General features: G+C 31.2%; 4 protein-coding genes across 5 annotated transcripts; 1 reads left to right on the forward strand and 3 right to left on the reverse strand.

Moving 5' to 3' along the window:
- Window positions 1–328: 328 nt before the first annotated feature.
- LOC114408415 (putative ER lumen protein-retaining receptor C28H8.4) lies at window positions 329–2737 on the forward strand. Its single transcript, XM_028371455.1, has 6 exons — window positions 329–766; window positions 1122–1321; window positions 1450–1590; window positions 1679–1759; window positions 2125–2249; window positions 2367–2737. The coding sequence occupies exons 1-6, from the start codon at window positions 544–546 to the stop codon at window positions 2413–2415; spliced, it is 819 nt and encodes a 272-aa protein (XP_028227256.1). The 5' UTR covers window positions 329–543; the 3' UTR covers window positions 2416–2737.
- Window positions 2738–3956: 1219 nt separating this feature from the next.
- LOC114408416 (5'-methylthioadenosine/S-adenosylhomocysteine nucleosidase 2-like) lies at window positions 3957–7991 on the reverse strand. 2 transcript variants are annotated; one of them, XM_028371456.1, is made up of 8 exons: window positions 7826–7989; window positions 7677–7740; window positions 7259–7350; window positions 6750–6856; window positions 5961–6035; window positions 5522–5596; window positions 4720–4812; window positions 3957–4511 (listed from the first exon to the last, which is right to left on the reverse strand). In XM_028371456.1, the coding sequence occupies exons 1-8, from the start codon at window positions 7917–7919 to the stop codon at window positions 4314–4316; spliced, it is 798 nt and encodes a 265-aa protein (XP_028227257.1). In that variant the 5' UTR covers window positions 7920–7989; the 3' UTR covers window positions 3957–4313. The 2 variants fall into 2 exon arrangements, with proteins under 2 accessions (XP_028227257.1, XP_028227258.1); XM_028371457.1 differs by lacking the exon at window positions 7677–7740 and having other exon boundaries at window positions 7807–7991.
- A 1699-nt stretch (window positions 7992–9690) lies between these two features.
- LOC114408268 (5'-methylthioadenosine/S-adenosylhomocysteine nucleosidase 1-like) lies at window positions 9691–11917 on the reverse strand. The gene is made up of 5 exons (XM_028371310.1): window positions 11881–11917; window positions 11284–11432; window positions 10561–10635; window positions 10155–10304; window positions 9691–9954 (listed from the first exon to the last, which is right to left on the reverse strand). The coding sequence occupies exons 1-5, from the start codon at window positions 11915–11917 to the stop codon at window positions 9691–9693; spliced, it is 675 nt and encodes a 224-aa protein (XP_028227111.1).
- Window positions 11918–14786: 2869 nt separating this feature from the next.
- LOC114408269 (COBRA-like protein 2) lies at window positions 14787–17748 on the reverse strand. Its single transcript, XM_028371311.1, has 6 exons — window positions 17670–17748; window positions 17498–17580; window positions 16728–17181; window positions 16102–16261; window positions 15757–16019; window positions 14787–15214 (listed from the first exon to the last, which is right to left on the reverse strand). The coding sequence occupies exons 1-6, from the start codon at window positions 17746–17748 to the stop codon at window positions 14910–14912; spliced, it is 1344 nt and encodes a 447-aa protein (XP_028227112.1). The 3' UTR covers window positions 14787–14909.
- Window positions 17749–20234: the final 2486 nt, after the last annotated feature.

The raw sequence follows: 20234 nt of genomic DNA on the forward strand, positions 1-20234 counted from the left end.
TGGTGATTTAAAAGCATCAAATTGAATTTGAATGAGATATGAATTTTATATAAATATGATATTATTTTTTTACATGAGTTATTATTATTATTTAGTACATATTAAACACTAGATAGTATAAAAAATTATCACATTTTTTATTTTATTCTCTTATCCAACTTTTATATCTTATTTATTTTATCCATATATCAGTATTTTTTTTTTGAAACGTACTAAAAACATCCAATACAGAAAATTAATATTTTAAATGATTAAGATAAGATCAATATTATTATTATTATTATAATATTTGGTATCGTGAAAAGTGCGTGAATATTGAACGACACTGAGGTTGGCAGTTTGGTTTGGGTGGGGTATTGCAGCGAGTCAGCGAGTCAAGTTGACGTTGACATTGACGTTGGAGTCGAGTTGTGCCCTAATTGGCTAATTCAGAAAGAATTGAATTCGGGGAAGAGATTCACAATTCTCATCTCATTGATTGCTTACCATCAATTAGGATTAGGAAGGAACGCAAAATCATCAAATCAAATAAAAGAATTAATCATGAGGAGTGGGAAAAAGTCTATTCACGCGATCACGACATGGGTGCGGCGGCAGCCCCCAAAGGTGAAGGCTTTTCTCGCCGTCGTTTCCGGCATGGCGGCTCTCGTCCTTCTCCGCTTCATCGTTCACGATCACGACAACCTTTTCGTCGCCGCCGAGGCTGTTCACTCTCTTGGAATTTCTGTTCTCATCTACAAGCTCATCAAAGAAAAAACTTGTGCCGGTTCGCTCACTTATCCCCTTCCCTTTTCACTTTCTTTCTTTCTTTCTATCAGTTACTTGTCAATTTCTTTTATATGTCTGCAATTTCCTTATAATAAATTTGGATTGCTTTGTTCTTATCCGTTAATATTTAATTTAATGTGACCTGCCTTGAACATCAAGAAATTGTTTGTTTCAGAACGTTTCCATTGAATGATTAATGACATTGTTTGGCTGCTTTTATTCCTTTTGTTATTGAATGAGAAGAAGAAACAACATTTTGTTGCTTTATTTTGCTATTCTAGCTTTGTTCATGTCTTGTCATGAGGATGCTTCCCTGTTTCACGCCTTTTATCGCTACTGTTTGTGATGTACAGGATTATCGCTCAAATCCCAGGAATTGACAGCTATATTTTTAGCTGTTAGGCTGTACTGCAGTTTTGTCATGGAATATGATATACACACCCTGCTTGATTTGGCTACTTTTGCCACGACACTGTGGGTTATATACATGATTCGTTTTAAATTGAAGTCTAGTTACATGGAGGAGAAAGACAACTTTGCTATATACTATGTGGTAGGCTCCCCCACTATCCTTTCATTTCAAAATTATAAGCTCATTCTATGTTCTTTTCATTTTACTCAACTTCAAAGGTTATATATACTTGTGCGTTTATCTGCTCTATTTTTTAAAATTGAATGCAGGTGATACCATGTGCTGTGTTAGCCTTGTTTATTCATCCATCAACTTCACATCATTTATTGAACAGGATTTCCTGGGCATTCTGTGTATATCTCGAAGCTGTGTCAGTACTGCCCCAACTGCGAGTCATGCAGAACACCCAAGTATATAAGAATATCCATCATGCATGTTATTTATGTTATCCAATTCTACACTTTTCCTTCTTAATTTCATTTTATTTTATGCTTTCAGATTGTTGAGCCATTCACAGCTCATTATGTATTTGCCCTGGGTGTGGCAAGATTCTTGAGCTGTGCTCATTGGGTTCTTCAGGTATGATCTGTTCGTCCAAACTTGTGATTGCATTCATCAGCTCTATGAACCATTTTCAAATTCGCTTGTCACTTGTTTTCTGGCTTGTGCTGCTGTCTGTTATCACTAAGATGGACATTTTTGGATTGGCTATCTAGTCAATCAAGGAGTGGAATGTGAATATATTTATAATTTGTAATTTCAAGTTTGGCTTATTTCCATTGGCATAATAATCAGCTTTCTTCTATAAGTATTACAGGGACATGTGTTTGGCCAGTGGGTTATTAGTTTGCTGTTCTTAGCACATTTTTTTAGTAGTGCAACTTATTGGATTTACTAATTGCTGGTCTCCTACAGTCCTACTAACTTACCATTTCTTTTAACAGGTGTTAGATAGTCGTGGACATTTGTTGGTTGCCTTGGGGTATGGATTATGGCCGTCAATGGTGCTTATTTCTGAAATTGTCCAGACTTTTATCTTAGCAGATTTCTGTTACTATTATGTCAAAAGGTTAGTTGAGTGCATTATAGCAACTCTTTCCTGTTTTGAACCTTCTTTCGTGGGCTGATAATGTCTCAAGAACTTTTCAGCATGATTCTGTTCCTTATGATATTTATTTTATTGCAGTGTTTTCGGCGGACAGCTTGTTCTCCGCCTACCTTCTGGAGTGGTGTAATAGAAGATTCACTTCACTGCATACTTGCATTTAAATTAACTTAATCAAGCAATATGGTCGGTTATCATTGTTGGAGTCCATATTGCATTGAAAAAGTATGGTTCCTTGGAAGAATCTGGTTCTTTGTAAAGTTAGAGATGAAGGGAAAACAAGATATTTATGTTGAAGGTACAGTATTTGTAGCTGGAAATGCTTTACACATAACATGTCTATTTGCTTAGGCTCTTGAAATTCAGTTCTTGACATAACTTTTCCATGTTATCGTATTTTAACTGCTTGACTTGAGCCAATGAGGGAATCGTCATAAAGTTGATTTGAAGTATCTGTTGAAGGTTTTCTTTATCCGTATCCAAAATTAGCTGGAGAGTTTAATGCCTCGTATAAACATGGTCCATGGTAATGATGGATTCGGGATTTCGGGGACAGTAGTAACGAACAACAAGACCGGTTAGGTCCCTGCTACGAATGTCTTCAAAAGCAATCCTAACTCCAAAACCCAGTAAGTATGTTTGGTTTTACGTTTCGGATGCAAGGTTTTACATTTTGAATGTGATTCCTTCTTTCTGAACAAGTCTCTTCTATGCGATTCATATTGAAGTCGCAGAGCTGCCCAAAACCTCCCATGTCCTGGAACACAACACCGGGCTTATTGACAACTAGCTACTTGATATCCCGTGTATTTATTAAAATGTTTCTCAATTTTGATATAAGTTTGGTAACGCTTAACGTTGGAGAAATAATCACGTAATTTTTTTAAAATTTCAAAAATTAATGAAAACAAGCGATTATTAAACAAATTAAACATGTAAGTAATCATTTTACAACAGGGAGGCAGGTTTTGCCTGTGATAGGTAAGTATTTACAATTTATTTTTTTAAATGATATTGAGTTTGGTTAAAAATAATGTTAAGTAGAGTGATTGATGTTGGAAGGTTTTTATTTTATTTTTATTTGTAAGAATACCTAAGGATTTGTTATTTACATTTTTTCTCAACCAATTGAGCTAAATCTCTCTCTTTTGGATGAATGTTTTTATTTTAAAAGCAAAGTTAGTAATAAAACTCGGTTTATTTCTCAATATCATTTTAAACCTATAATTAATTTCTCAACACGAAATCAAATATTTATCTAAAATTATGTTAGCTAATATTTCAATATTTTAAGTGATCTAATGTGAATCTGAAGAACACTTAACGAGTGTTTTTAAGTATCTCCTAACACGGTCCTTGTTTTAACCGGGCATTATGAACAAGGGCACCAAGTACGAAGATCACGTTTTTGTTGTGTGTGCATGTGTATTTTAATTTTTAAGCCATTTGAAACCCCTTCACCCCCCATGTATATGCTTACAAAGTCAAGCAGGTTTGTGCTTGAGCTCAGTGTTAACACACTGTCCTTGTTTAATGTCTGAATTTCATTAGCTTATATTCGTTTGTACAAGAAACGAGGCTATTTGGTTTGCCTCAGGTCCGAACAATATTGACAGGCCATAAATTGCAACTAGCAGTACGAGGCAAATTTAAAATTCCAAACAAACAGCAACAACCATGAATTAGGGGCCTTCCATTATTAAAATCAACTTACTCAATCATTCCATCATCATGGAAAATTTCAGAGACAAATAATCATCCATATGCTACATGTGATTCACTAAAGTATGTCATCGTACATGTTTACAATGATTGCCACAATCTTTGCCAGATAACTTATACAGCCTGCAGGGCCAGAACAGTACAAAAGAGAGATGGGAGGTGGGGCTGCAATATCTTCAGTTTATAAGTTTGTATTTTTACTTAAATCTCACAAATTCCCAACCAAATAATGGTAGTAGTGTACAATTGGAGCCCACCGTGTAACATTGCATACAAAAAAAAACTCTGGAAGGTGAAATTGGGTTGTCAAAGTTCAGATTCGCACTTTCCATTAATAAAATTAATAACTTGTTCAACTGCCAGATCAAGTGCAGTAGTTACAGCTGCCAAATTTTGCAGGAATTCTTCTGCAGTTGGTTTGTCACCATCAATGATATCAGTCACAGCTTTTACAAATATTGCAGGAACTTTCAGAAGGTCAGAAACATAAGCAATAGCTGCTCCCTAGAGAAAAAAGTTGAAACGGGGAGTTAAGCCTATATTCAACAAAGGAAAGATGACAACTATTACTGATTATTCAGTACTGTGCAATTTAAGTGGACATTTATTTGATGGAACAAGGTATTATTAGAGAATATGTGAATTCATGCCATTCCCCATAGATTAGCTGCAAATAATAAGTTCTAGAAATTAACCCAAATAATCAGGTTACCTCCATATCTTTAACTGTGGCATCATTTGCAATGATTGACGATTCATCCTGCTGTGTCATATCTAAAGAGTCACCAGTAGACAATTTACCCACCTAAAATACGGACAAATACGTAATGAAATAAATCAAAGTATATTTTCATGTGTTTGAACTACAAATGAAACATCTCCTTGTTTCTGAGTAGGATCTTTATCTTGTGAGAAAGTGAGTTACTATTATTATTATGATCCAAGTTAAAGCGGGTTATTCACTTGCAAGGTTATCAATGCCAAGCCAGCAATACATTTATAACCTCCTCATAAACCAATATATAAGAAAAAAACTATTCCATTCAGTTCACTTAATAGGGTATGGGTAACTCCAAACTATGCCAAGATTGTATTGCCTGGCCTCGAAAGAACACACATAAAGGTAATAAGTAATAACAGTGAGAGATAAAATATTAATAACCGGAAAAAAGTAAAGGCCAACCACCTGAAAGCTTAACAATTTTTCTTACATTGTCATAAAATGTTTTCTCCATTCATCTATAATTTATTGTTGATAGTGTATTAGTGTGTCAGGCAGACTGATAGCAAAAGTAAATTAAACATGTAAAGCTCAAAGGCACAAACTTCATAAAATGCATGGGAAGTTCTTGAATCCAGGTAATCTGGTTAACAAAAGGCACCTAATTCTGAATTTCCGCTGACAAGACATTGTGATATTGAGGTATTTGGGTTGGCAATGTGAATTTTGAATGACTGTAATGGAGTGTTTTGTTTTCAGGAGGAGCATATACATTTTAGCAAATAGCACTCACCTTTAGATTAAGCTCCTTTACAAGGTTGGGTGCTACAAAGGCTTTACGTAAACCAACTCCATACAGATCAAAAACCTGCAAAAGACATTACAAGTGTATATTGATGTTGGTGGCAAAACTTCTACCTCACTATATTTAAGCACGGAGGCTTATTAAAAAGTTCGGTAGATTCTTAACTGGGCCAATTGAAAAATTTAAAAGAAAGCCAACATTAGTGATTTGACAGGTCAACCACCTCACTCTTTCTGTCTTTTTTCTTTGATGGTTAAATGAGAAACTAGAGCAATGTGGTATCAGCTATGTCATGCTGAAATTGTTATAATTCTTTTTCTTGGATAAAATAATATTATTGGAAGGAAAGCAGAGACACATATAAAAAAAACAAAGTATCCTACAGAGGTAGAACAAGCCCAAACTAGAGAAATAACACCACACTTACAGGTATGGGTATTCTTCTGTCGTGAAAAGCACAATCTGATACAATGAAAACATCACCAATACTAGCTCCTTTGGCCTGAAAGCATCCAGTAATGAATACTACTTAGACAAATATGTTCATGTACATACAAATCCATTTATTTGTGACTGCCCCGTAATGTTTTTAGCTACAAACATAATCATTATAACATTTAATTCACTATAAAGAGTTACTATTTGATACATGCATACCAAGGGTGGAAAGTAGAACAACTGCACAGGCAGGTAAAACATAATTTTGTCATCAACAAATCAGATCACAATAATATGGTCAATCAATCCACTTAAAGTAGTCATACATTTTAGTTCAATCCATTTCTTGATTACAAAACAAGTTATATATAAAATTATAAGACATAAAATCAATGGCCATTATTGATTACAAATAATGTTTTAGTTTAATTGGTTTTGATCACTTTTGTTGTAAGTTAATTACAAAAACATTTTTAGAAGAATATGAAAAGCATTATTTAACATAGATTACAGGGTCAAGATTTTTTTCTTTGAAATGTTTATTCAAAACAGTTATATCAACTCCAACACCAGTGATATAAAAAAGGGAAACATTGTATCGGATCATTACAATTCTATTATTGCAAAAGGAATAGGACTACAATTTCACAGGAAGGAGGACCAATGCTAGCTAAACTAGGAAGAGATCAACAAATAACGCAACATACAAACAGTTTGGAGTACAAAACTAGAAAACCAGCAACTCTAACTGTATGGCTTGGGGGAAGACAGTGCCTACCTTGAAGCCACCAGCAGTGCCTGCATTGATGATCAAGTCTGGTTGTAATGCTTGAATAGCAGCATACGTTACAAGAGCAGATGATATCGTGCCTACACTATCAACCCCTGAAAGAAATGGATCAGGACTCATCAAATGAAAAATAGCAGTGAAAACAAAAATTGCCACTTTATTATGTTCCTTGAAGATGCGTAGTGGGGTGTTATTATAGTTATGCTAACAGACATCCGAACTACTGCCCATGCAACACAATCAGGAAACATAGTCCAGGCTCGATAAAAATCGGCAGAAATCCTGCTTTTATGTTTGTTCCTAAAGGTTTGGATTGGGATAGCATCATAGCAACATTCATTATTCCCATCTCATAACATTTCTTCCAAACAATAAATACATCATAAACCTAATTAAGAACGGTGACCCATCGTAATTTTGCCCTATACTTGCTAAAAATCAGATATGAATTTAAAAAGTGAAATATAAGAATGAATTGAAAGAACAAGCATCCTTACCCAAAGTTGGATCTTTTCCCGGCCAAATCAAGCTTATATTAAGATCTTTGTATGTCCCCTGATAACGGACCCAAGGAACCCCTTGCGGAAACCTGCACCATTGTGCATGGACACCTTAATCAAAGTAAGTGAAAAGTAAAAGTACACTTTAACTTTACTTCAACCACAACCCCCCCCAAAATAAAAAATAAAAAAAAACTATTTCAAAAAATTCTAAGATTATGCACAAGACTAAAAACTAATTTGTAAAAGCAGCATAGCATAACAGAGCATCCATACAGTATTTCATTTCCACTGAGGTTAGTCGAAAAATAAAAAGTGTGTGAGTGTGATTAACTAATTAGAGTAAGTGATTTTAAAACCTAATAAAATGAAAACACAGAGAGAGAGAGAGAGAGAGAGAGAGAGAGAGACGGACGGGGTGTCAGGGTCCTCAGTGAGCTGGAATCTGTTAACAATGGGAAGTGCCTCCGTCTGCATAGCTATTATTCATTCCATACTAACATTAACATTAACACGATCAAATAAAAAAAGACAATATAACTTAACATAACAATCGTAAGGTACCAACGACGATGACGATGTTAGAAATGGGTCGGTTCTGAGGTTTAGGTTGGGCAGCCATGGCTTGTTCCTCTGATTGGTCCCCAAGCGCAGCCATGACTATTTGTTGCAGATTCTTATGCTTTTTATGACTTTTCCTCTTCTATCTTTTTTCCCCACAACGTTAACGTGTCTTCCATTTATATAAATATAAATATAAATTCAATCAGAATAATTTTTGGGAGTTACTTTTTTTTTTTTCCTTCTACAAGCCATAAGGATTAAGGAGTTATTTCTCTGTCTTTAAAAGGACAACATTTTAAAAGTTTTTTTTGGACAAAACATTTTAAAAGTTTGTCTTCGATTAAATCGTATTTCAAAATTACTTAGTTCTTATCTCTTTTAATTAGTTTAAATTTTTTTTATTGATAATTGAATATAATTTTATATCATAATATAAATTATTTTCATAAATATAAAATATAAAATATAATTTTTAAATATATTTATTTATTAAAAAATTTAGTTATAATATAATTTATATGTTTAAAGTTATTTACTTATTATAAATTTTAATTGTATAAAATAAATATTTATCTTGTGTTTTATACATGATAAAATACTAGTATAATATATTACGAGAAATTAATAACAGGTATTTTTTTTTTATTTCAATGATGTCTCACGCTTAAGATTTGATGTAAACTATTTAAATGACTAAACCTATTCTAGTGAGTTTAATTTAAGAACAAGTAATTTAATTTGCGGATTACACACTACGATCGATAAATGCCTGGATAAATGCAAAGGATTACACAATATGATTGATTGATAAATACCGGGAACAAAAGCAAATACACACTTTTTTTTTACGCGAAACAAACACGTGCTTCTAAATTTTGGGTAAATATAAGCACATTCTGTAATTTTAAATTAATTAATAAAAACATTTGAATTTTGACAAATTTTCCATTGAAATTACTTTCCTGACTAGATGAACTTATTACTTATCCTTAACTTTTAACAAATAATAAAATTAATGATTTGAATTTATTTTTGATTCATTTAATTTCTATAATTTTTATATTTATCTTTTTTTATCTTTATAGTTGATAAGAAGTAAATTTTTTAGTTCCTAAAATTTATATTTTTAATTATCAAACTTTAGGATTAAAAAATTTACTTATTCAACTTCAGAAACTAAAGATTTATTTATTAATAAAAAAATAAGTTTAAGTACTATAAAAATTAAATATGTAATTAAACATTTATTTTTGGAGGGTAAGATCAAAGGTCCATAAAATTTGTCGTGAAACAATAATTCTCTATATATCATAAAAGATGATTAGTCTCCATATAAAATTTTATAAACTTTTAAATTTATGAATTAGACGACTACTCTTATAATATTCTTGAGAGGTCTTTAGTCTCATTTGATGTGATTATAAAAATCGGTTTTTTACCAAGTAATTTTATCAGGTTTATAAAATCTGTAAGTGCTAGAGAGTATTAGTTTTCACATTATTAGTTGTTCCCTTATTTCCTAATAAAGATTGAACAAATATGAATTCTTCATCCCTTTACAATTCTGCTATACAAATTTAATTTAATTTTAGCTTTTTCTTTAATTTATGATAATACATACTGTATCTTTACAATAAAAAAAAGTGTTCGACTCCATTTTTTATGAAGAAAAAATGTTAAAAAGAAAGCAAGAGTAAAACTGAAGCAAAATAAATGTATTACAACAAAGCACAGCAATCTTCAAATTTGAGGTGTGTTCAAAACTTAAGGAATAGCAAGCAAGAAACAAAAGGATAAATAAAAGACTGGAACCACAATAAGTAGATCTTAAACTGGAGCTACCATTTGGTAACATAGGTAACATGTCAGGTAAAGGCATTCGCAGTTCTCCCTGTAGAAATATATTCTTCTACTAGAGGATAAGGTGAAATTGAGTTGTCAAAGTTCAGATATGCACTTTCCATTAATAAAATTAATAACTTGTTCAGATCAAGAACAGCAGTTAGAGCTTCCAAATTCTGCAGGAATTCTTCTACAATTGCTTTGTCACCATCAACGATACTATTCACAGCTTTTATAAAAATTGCAGGAACTTTTAGTATGTCGGCAACATATGCAATAGCAGCTCCCTGGAGAAAAAGTTGAAATGGGGAGTTAAGCCTATATTCCACAAAGGAAAGATGAGAACAACTACTAGTTATTCAGTCCTCTGCAATTTAATTGGGGATTTGTTTCATGATACAAGATGTGATTTGTGAATATGTGGATTCATTCCATTCCCAATAGATGAGTGGAATATCCCAAGGTATAACACCAATAATCAGGTTACCTCCATATCTATAACTGTGGCATCATTTGCAATTATTGATGATTCATCCTGCTCTGTCATATCTAAAGAGCCACCAGTAGACAATTTAGCCACCAGAAATATGCATAAATATTGTTTAACATTCAAGTTTTGCACAAAGACAATGAACTCCTAGTCAAAATGTCAAGCCAAGACAATCATACAAAGATGAAAGATATTTTTGTGCTCAAAGGCACAAACTTCACAAGATGCATAAGCAATTCTTCAATCCAGGTAATCTGGTTAACAAATGACACATAATTCAGATGAAAAATTATTTTGTGATATCAAGGGATTTGGGTTGGCAATATGAAATTAGAATAAGACTAACTGTTATCAAGAGTTTTGTTTTCTGCAGAAGCATATCATTTTATCAAATAGTACTCACCTTTAGATTAAGCTCCTTTACAAGGTTGGGTGTTTCAAAGACTTTACGTAAACCAATTCCATACAGATCAAAAATCTGCAAACATCACTGACATACACACAGCAAAACTTCTACCTCACTACATTGCAAGCACGAAAAAAAGGTTAAAAAAATAAATGTGAAGGTTTATAAAAAAAATTAATTTGAAAATGAAAACAGGTATCTATTTTGCATTCACTTCACAAACCAAATATCTCAAGAAGTTTTAAAATTTAAAATCCACAAGTATTGACCAAAAAATATTGAAATATGTTACTGTAAGTCCCTATGCAAGTAGTTTCTTAATAAGATTCCTAACTGGGCTAATTGCAAAATTTAAAAGAAAAATAGTATTTAATCCGCTTGATTAATTAGCCAACACATTGGAAGTCTTCAAAACCCAACTTGACAAAACCCAACCCGCTTGTATACTTATAGCTAGTATACAGGTCAACCACCTTACTCTTACTCTTGTTTTTCTTGATTGTCGTAGGAGAAAATAAAGCATGATGTGGTATATAATGCTGAAATCATTATAATTCTTTTCCTAGGTAAAATTATATTATTGGAAGGTAAAAAGAGATAATGCAAAAAGAAGGACAAAGTATACCACATAGATAGAACCAAAGCCAAAACTAGAAAAAAGGATATATTTTAACACAAAAAGGCAACATATAGACATTTTGGAACACAAAACTAGAAAACCAACAATTCTAACACTATTGCTTGGGACAAGATCGTGGCCACCTTGAAGCCACCAGCGGTGCCTGCATTGATGATCAAGTATGGTTGTAATGCTAGAACAGCAGCATATGTTGCAAGAGCAGATGGTATCGTGCCTATACTATCAACCCCTGGAGGAAATGGACCAGGACTCACCAAATGAAAACTAACAATAAAAAAAAAATACCACTTTCTTTATTTTTGTTCCTTGACGACGTGTAGTAGGGGCATGTTATAGTTATTCTAACACACATTCAAACCACCCCCCATGCAACAAAATCAGGAAACAAAGAAAGTTTAGGCTTCATTAAGCTTAGCAGAAACTTTTATATATATATTTGGTCGTAACGGTTTTGATTGGGATAGCAACCCATTCATTATTCCCAGCTCATCTAATTTCTTCCAAATAATCAATACATCATAAACCTAATTAAAAACACAATCCATTGCAATTTTGCCCAACACTTGTGAAGAATAAAAAACGAATTGAGCTAGCGATAACTTTAAAAGCTACCTAAACTTTTTGAGTAGTTAGAAGTGGTGCAGTAAGCATCAAATTGAAAAGAACAAACATCTTACCCAAAGTTGGATCATTCCCAGCCCAAATCCAGTTCATATTGAGATCTTTGAATGTCCCATGATAACGGACCAAAGGAACCCCCTGTGGAAACCTACACCATTGTGCATAGGTAGACACTTCAATCAATGTAGATACGTGAAAAGCAAAGGTCCACTTTTCTTCAACATCCTCTATAAAAATTAGGTTAAAATATACTTTTTTCTTCTTCATAAAATTGAAAATATACTTTTTTTCTATAAAAAATTTTCCCGTAAATGTGTCGATTTTTTTGCCGAACCAAGATTAGGTTGTTTCCAATTCGGATAAACGAACCTTGCTTGAAGAAAAAAAAATGACATTTTTTAATTTTGCATATATGAAAACAACAACAACAACAACAACTTATCCCACTAAGTGGGGTCGGCTACATGGATCAACTTTCGCCATAATGTTCTATCAAGTACCATAAAGCGTACTAAAATTTTTATAACAATAAAAATAAATATTTTTAATTTTACGAGAATGAAAAATATATTTAAACCTAAAAAATAAATAGATAATTAATTAAAAAGGTTATTTTAACAATTTTTAATTTCAAATTTCACTTTTAATTTCTACACAAATATTGATGAGTCTTATTAGTCTTATACTTTCATTACCTTACCAATTTTTATCCTTACTATAAAATATCACTGTTAAGGGATGATGCTAAGAAAGGTTGGCAACTTGCAAAACTAAAATTAACTAAAATTCTAAGGGTATATGCATAAAACTAAAAATTATTTCCTGTAGTCTTTATTTTATATATAAAAACTAATTTAGGATGTTTTTTTATAACTATTATATTTTCATAAATATCCCCTTAATTATAAGTCATTTTTATTATTTTATTAAATAATTAAAATATATTAATATAATTAACTCCTTGAAAGTATAACTTTTTCTTGTGTAACGAGAAAATCTAACTCATTTAATTACGTAAAATGTATGAGTTGTTGTAAATCTTTGAGTCATAGGATGAAAAAAACTTTGTTATGGAAACATTTTAAGAACAATCTTTTTTATCTTTTTCACATGCAATCAAAATTAAAACAACAATTATATCAATATTAATGAAGAGATAAATTAAAAGTTTTAAAGCTAATTATAAAAATATTTGAAATAAGAATAAGAATATGTTTTATTAATGCTAGAAATAATTTTAGAAAGAACATATAAATTTTGTGCAAATTTAATACTGTTAAATAAATTAATTAAATTTCTTAATTCTTGTTATTGGTTAAATTAATTCTTATAAAGAAAGACTGGAGAGACTAATTTGTAAGTACTAAGTAGCATAGCATCATACAGTGCTTCTTTTCCAGCAGCGAGGTAGCTAAAATAAAAAGAAAGGAAAATGTGATTAACTAATTAGAGTGAGTGATCTTAAACCCAAAGAAAATGAAAAAGATCAGAGTGAGAAGGGTCCTCTGTTGACAATTAATGGGAAGTGCCTCCGTCTGCCTAGCTATTATTCATTCAAATTCCATACTAATATTAACATTTAGACCATCACAACATGACATAACATAGCATCGTAATATTTAAGGTACGTACCAACGACGAATATGATTGGTCCCCAAGCGCAGACAATACTATATATTTAGCAGTTTATCACTAATTAAGAACAAGTAATTTGATTTACAGATTAAACAATATGATTGAATGATAAAGACCGTAAATTAAACAAATAAAAACATTTTTTACGAGAAATGAACACGTTATTACTCTCGTATATATATTTTCGGCAAGACCAAAGGACCATAAAAATATAATTTTTAAGTTTCTGGTGAAGCAATAACTATTCTCAATGTATAATTTTAAAGATGATTAAATATATTTTTATCTTTAAAATAAATTGTTTAACAAAAATGATATAATTTTTATTTTTATTATGAATTAAAAATACCCAACATTTATGCATTTTTAAGATTAAAAATGACTATTTTTTTTAAATAAAAAAACATATTTTGAAGCTAAAAATATACGTTAATTTTTTTTATATAGTAAAAATCATCTTTTATCTATTTCATTTCAGAACCGTGCTAATTTGTACGAAAAGTTTTCACACGAACAAGTACGAAAGCCACATGTTATTTGATTGGACAAAAATAGTAGATTAAAAAGTAAAAGAAAGAAGTGAAACAGAAATCATACTGGTAATTATAATTCGTATGTGATTTCGTGAGTACATTTTCGTAACAAAAAGCATTTTCCTTTATTTTGATGTAAATTTAAATTCACTTTATAACAAAAAGGATTTGAGTTAGTGTCTTAATAATACTTAACTGATTCATGAAATTGCAATTTAGTCTTTGCTTTTGGATGACTCATAATGGATTGAGAAGTTCTTACTCTCATTTTTTATGATTAAAAAAAAGAAGAAAAAATATAACAAATAATCATAATTCATAATAAATTTATTGATTTTTATGATGATTATTTTAAAATTTAAATCAACAATAATTTATTATTAGATAATAATATAAAATAATTTTACATAACTGATAGATGAACATTAAACTCTTAAAAAAAAACTAGTTTCTATCCAACAATTTTAACAACTTTGTGAAATCCCTAAAGGTTGAAACGAATATTCATTCTCTGTTGCTCCTTTATTTCTTCATGAGGATCGAGCAAATATTGGTCCTTCTCCGTTTCATACTGTATAATTTTAGTTTTAATTTTCTCTTTAATTTATGGTGCAATATATCATTATTATTAATTAAAGTATATTAAATAAGCAGTACTCAAAATTTTGTGACTTTGATTAATTAATTTTTTTATGGAATCGATTAAATTTTCTCTTTAAATAAATTTCAACCAATAATTTTAAAAAAAGCATTAGAAAGTTTATTACCAGCATATCTCAAGAATGAGTTATAAATTACCACATAGTTGACAATGAATTTGCATGTGTTGTACATACAAGATACAACAACAATTTTCAATCAACATAAATGTATTACAAGAAAACACACAGGATTCTTAAAAAATGAGGTGTATATGTTCAAAACCAAAGGATCAGTAGTAGGGCAAGAAACAAAAGGATATATAAAAGACTGAAACCACAGTAAGTAGCTCTTAAAATGGAGCCACCATTTGGTAACATAGGAAACGTGTCAGGTAAAGGCATTTCGCAGTTCTCCCCGTTGAAATATATTCTTCTCGGAAATGCCCATCCATTACTTACTGTGAAAGAATTTGGATCTTTATCCAATAGTATTTCTGTAGTCACAAGACCCACTCCATCCTTATCAGAATGCACTAGCTCATTGTTGTAATAATCTATCCCCCAAAAAAGGGAAACTCCATCTACCAGAAATTTCTTTCTTAATTAGTGTCAATGCAACGAATGTAGTCTATACTTTGTCATGAACGGGTTATGTTATATTCTAAACAGATTATGATCATGGGTGACAATAAGTGTGTTTGGATGAAGATCTAAAAAATTGATTTTGTAATATGGTTTGATCATGGGTGACAATAAGTGTGTTTGGATTTGGATGAAGATCTAAAAAATTGATTTTGTAATATGATTTATATATTTGGATATTTTTATTATAAAATCTAAGTTAAAAGTAAAATTTTACAAATTTTTAAATCAAATGATTTAATGTTGTTTTAACTCAACATCAAATTAATTTTGAATTTAAAATTAATTTTAAATCTTTTCTAATGTAAAATCAAATATATAAAAATATATCTAAAATCAATTATGGATGAAAATTAAATTTTCAAAAAAGTGAAACCAAAGACTCACTAAATCTAATGTTTCACGTTATATAAAAAATTTAAATACTTCTTTTGATTAAATATTATTGTTAAGTACTGAAGTGTATACAATAAGAAAGTACCTTGGAGCCCAAGGGTGGGAAGTTTAGTGCTGTTGAAGCTGTAAGTTCTCGCTTTTTGGGTGAAACCAGGATGTTGAACGAGTACGTTCCAGTTTGAGTAGTTTCTGTTGTAGTTGTAGTTAGAAATTGTAAGCTTCACCCTCCATTGGTTCATATAATTGTTCTTGAAATGCCAATGGACTCGAACTGGGCACATGTGGTCGGTGCATTCAATCATTTCATCAATTGTGTTGTCCTCATTAGACCGTGACAAGGAACTAGACCTGGTTATATAAGCATACAGATGAATAAGGAGAGAGGATGATAATAACGGCATGCTCACAAATGTAAGCAATTGAAATGCACCTTATGCAAGTTGCTGTACTTTTATCTGCTTCTCTGCATCCACAACTGCAATTACGGCAAGATGTGATGGCGGGGTTGTAAAATGATGAGAGGGAAACACAGCATACCGGTATTGTGTTTGCTAAGAAACTGGAGTATGCACATGTTGACTTCCAAGTTCCTGAAATGCAAAAATGTTAAATCTGTGCTAAGTACACTAATCATATAGTGTCATTTAAATTCAAATCATAGATTGTCATGCTAAGATTGTTGAGTGTGACAATAATTACTTTTAATTGATCCACAGTGAAAAATCTTTACATTTATTGTACATGTCATTTAAATTCAAATCATAGATTGTCATGTCATTTAAATTCAAATCATAAATTGTTATGCTAAGATTGTTGAGCTTGTTAATCATAGGATAATTTTTAATTGATTAATAGTATAAAAATCTTTAGATTTACTGTGCATGACTTCATGGAAATTAAAATCTAAATCAAATCCTTTCTTAAAATGCATCTAGATTGTGTGTGTCTCATGCTTCTTTAATTATTCTATCTGAGGGAGCTCTCTTTGAGTGCGACAACAAAAGAAAAACCATTTGTTGCATGAGAATATTACATGACATAAGAAGTGTAACTTACTGAGAACAGGAACTTGTCTTAGTCCCCCAAAATCTGAGGACACTGAGAGATCAGTGTCAAGAAGGGGGCTACAAGTGTAACCAGGACCTGGGGCCATCAATGTAAGATTAATAGGTGCTTGTCCAAGTGGGTTATCTCCCACGTTGCGCACTTCAAGTTCAAATGAAGAGAATGCATAGAAAGGATCAATAGACCAGGGAGAGAGGAGGCCACCACGGCAACAATGCTCTGACCTGTTTTGTGAGGCATCTAGAGAGAGATCAACTATGGTGGGATCTTTCTTGCATGAATGTGGCATCTGAGAGCCGCTGTAAGATGAACAATTCCCTCTATCAGTTGCTATGGCACCACTCATTGACCATATCACTTCATTGTTAGCCCACGTCCATCCTAGTTTCCACCCAGGTTTGTCTACATGCCGATATTGATAGTAGTTTTGAAGGGTCACCCTTGCCTGCACAAAACATTCAATCTAGATTATTCATAATATATATTATATTCAAAACAGTAGAAGAACTTGATCAAGTAATTAGAGTAGTCAAAAGAATCAACTACAAGTGCCTCTATATATTCAGACCAAATTTATAGTCTTTGTCTATATAGTATACAGTGATCAAAATGACCAAGTTGATTGGAAATTTTGTACTTTCAGTATTTATCAATAATTTCTCAAGCTCCCGGGGAACTTTTGCTACACTTTGCTGAGCATAACTGTGAAGCTACTAAATATGTGGTTCAAAAATCAAATTTCAGCGTGTGATTCTACTAACCAGATATCCATTATCTGGAGTACGTTGGAAGATGTCAAAAGTTACGGAAATGTTCCCATTAGGATCCAATGGGTCATAACAATCTGCAGAGAAGGTTGAGAACGATGTAAATGAGCAAAGGAGAAAATATAGAAGAAGAAAAAAAGCAGCAGATAAAGGAGAAGTGCATTGCCTGATAAAGTGCAGAGAGCAAGTAATAGTATTATCGACTTCAGCGTAGGAGAATGTACGCGATGAACATTCAGCCCCATTTTTTCCGTTGACAATGGGTAGGTTTGGATGACTTTTATTTAATAAGTTGTGTATCAATCTAGAGAAACCCGTTATCTATTGCTTCTTATTATAGTACTCGGATCAAACAAGGGGTCATTGGAAATATCAATTACTTATTATGACTAGACAAATCCTGAATTTGGCCAGTATTATAGGAACCTTTCATAGATTCCACTCTAATGCTTGCTAACAAGCTACAGAATAATATTTTGAGCAAATTACAAATAAATCCTCTTGACCAAAGCTTGCTAATGCACCAGACTTGGTGAAAGGACCTTTCATGTTTTCTTGACCTGTCATTACTTATTGAGACAGCTTTTTATGCATTGTTGTTCCTGGATATGGTACTTGTCCTCCTTTAGCTACAACGGAAACGATGCACAAGGAAGAAAATCAAGTAAACTTGGTCGTCAAAAGTAATGTTGATCCAAGTTCACAAGTGATATAATCAAATTAGAATATATAAATAAAAAATAATTTTCACTTTATAAATTAATTTTGTTGTTAGATTGAGTTAAATTTATAATCAACATTCTAAGATGAGATTAAAATTTATTCTAACAATTTTTGTTGAACTTATAGTGTTATCCACTATACCATGGGAACTAGTACTATAAACTTTAGATTTCAAAGATGTTAAAATCTCACATTAACTAATAATATAATTAAATTAAAATATGATTGACACTCATATAATTTATATTTTATAATATTGAAGATCTTAAGTCAATTATTAATATGACCATCATAGTATATATATCTGAAAACAATTTTTATTTACTAACTAATTTTATAGGATTGAAGTAGGTTCAAACCCATATGTTAAAATGATATTAAAGATGAACTTTTTATTAATAGAGATAAACAAGATAATTTCATCATTCCACAACCAATAATAACTTCTATCAATAATATTTAATAACAAATTTTATTTTAAAAATATATGTAAAAGATATAAAGTAATTATAAATTATTATTTGACAAATTATTATATTGAGGGAATATATTCTTTATTGACACTTGCAAAATTACTTTTTTTATTACAAAAATTATATCTATTTTTGTCATTTGGATTTATACAAGAGATTAACTGATTTTGAGGAGTTAAGCCGAAGAGTATTGATAACTCCTCTCTTTTCTTGCCGTGATGAAACTCCAATATACATTAATGAATGAGGAGCGAATAGATGTTCAAGCTATTGCATATATGAGATTATTTCGAAAGTTATAAGTCCCACACATTGTTTGGTTTTGCATGCCTTTAAGTGTTTATATATTAAGTTTTGTTTTAAACTTTTAAATAGACTAGTAGAGATACGACATACATGTACGAGACTGGACTAAGTGGACTTAGTGTCACGCAAATAAGGATCTTTTAGATTTGTTTTTGCATTAATTATTTTCTAAAATTAAATTAAATTTCAAATTTGAGTTTATCTAAAAATGAATTTTTTATTTGACTGTTTTTTTTTTTTACCAAGTCTTCCTTAGAAAGTGGTCGGGTTTAAATGTGGGGTTAGAGGAATTATGTAATGTTCAAAAATTATTTGAAAAACTCTTCTATATCAACCTTTATTGGATTTATCATCATTAAATTTTGTCCATTTTATTGTCCTAATTAATATTAACAAGAAAGTCTATAAATTATGAGGACTCATGTTTCACGCGAATAAATTCTTAAGAATAATGAGAATTTCAAATGTTTCAAGTTTGTTTTGTGATTTCTAAGATTTATTTGTTATTTTGGTATGTCCTTGAAGCCCAATATTTATTTTGAAATGTAAAATTTTACACACCAAAAATAATGGTTGAGCTTGATATTTTAATTTCCCTTGTTCTGAGGCATGGCTTCTTGCCTTTGTCCACTAGCTGCCGAACCTTCAAAAGGACATTAAATATCTAAAAGGATTGGGATTGGTCTATTTATCTTTGGAAAACTAGATGTGTTTAAATAGTGTAAATGAAGTCTCCAAATCATATCAATTGATCATGAAAACATAAATTATGGGCATGCATATTTAATTCTTGCAACGGATTTTATCTTTATTTTTCATTTCTTATTTCTGATGTTTTGCAAAGCATGTTATAACCTCTATAAAAAAAAAAGTCCAAAATCTACTAACAAAAGGAAAATATATATGCTACTTTTTGGCGAGCATTTTCATTTTTCAAAACAGAGAAGATGAATATAAAAAACTACCGAGTTCTTTCTGTTGAAAACATATTGAATGAGAACGATAAGAACAGTTCCTCATTGGGGACGGCGACTGCTTCTGTCAAGTAGTCCTTTCTGTTTAACATATACCCGAAATAAGATACAAATGTACACTCGCACAGAAAGTATTGGATTCCAAAAGATAAAAACATAACATGCAATAAAAAGAAAAACAATTGTCTTCAGTATAAAAATAATGAATTTGATGGTTATGTATTAATATAAAACAATTTATACTATCAATCTATG

The sequence above is a fragment of the Glycine soja genome, chromosome 4 (genome assembly GCF_004193775.1).
Source record: "Glycine soja cultivar W05 chromosome 4, ASM419377v2, whole genome shotgun sequence".
In the NCBI taxonomy this organism is placed as follows: domain Eukaryota; kingdom Viridiplantae; phylum Streptophyta; class Magnoliopsida; order Fabales; family Fabaceae; genus Glycine; species Glycine soja.

Coding starts and splice junctions, on each gene's coding strand:
- LOC114408415 (XM_028371455.1), top strand. CDS start 544: ATGAGGAGTGGGAAAAAGTCTATTCACGCGATCACGACATGGGTGCGG. Junction 767..1,121: donor CAAAGAAAAAACTTGTGCCG/GTTCGCTCACTT, acceptor TGTGATGTACAG/GATTATCGCTCAAATCCCAG. Junction 2,250..2,366: donor TGTTACTATTATGTCAAAAG/GTTAGTTGAGTG, acceptor ATTTTATTGCAG/TGTTTTCGGCGGACAGCTTG.
- LOC114408416 (XM_028371456.1), bottom strand. CDS start 7,919: ATGGCTGCGCTTGGGGACCAATCAGAGGAACAAGCCATGGCTGCCCAA. Junction 6,857..7,258: donor GGGAAAAGATCCAACTTTGG/GTAAGGATGCTT, acceptor CATTTCTTTCAG/GGGTTGATAGTGTAGGCACG. Junction 4,813..5,521: donor TAAAGGAGCTTAATCTAAAG/GTGAGTGCTATT, acceptor TCCGTATTTTAG/GTGGGTAAATTGTCTACTGG.
- LOC114408268 (XM_028371310.1), bottom strand. CDS start 11,917: ATGAACTGGATTTGGGCTGGGAATGATCCAACTTTGG. Junction 11,433..11,880: donor TGGGAATGATCCAACTTTGG/GTAAGATGTTTG, acceptor CATTTCCTCCAG/GGGTTGATAGTATAGGCACG. Junction 10,305..10,560: donor TAAAGGAGCTTAATCTAAAG/GTGAGTACTATT, acceptor CATTTTGACTAG/GAGTTCATTGTCTTTGTGCA.
- LOC114408269 (XM_028371311.1), bottom strand. CDS start 17,748: ATGGGGCTGAATGTTCATCGCGTACATTCTCCTACGCTGAAGTCGATA. Junction 16,262..16,727: donor AAGACAAGTTCCTGTTCTCA/GTAAGTTACACT, acceptor TTTGCATTTCAG/GAACTTGGAAGTCAACATGT. Junction 16,020..16,101: donor AGTACAGCAACTTGCATAAG/GTGCATTTCAAT, acceptor TTATATAACCAG/GTCTAGTTCCTTGTCACGGT.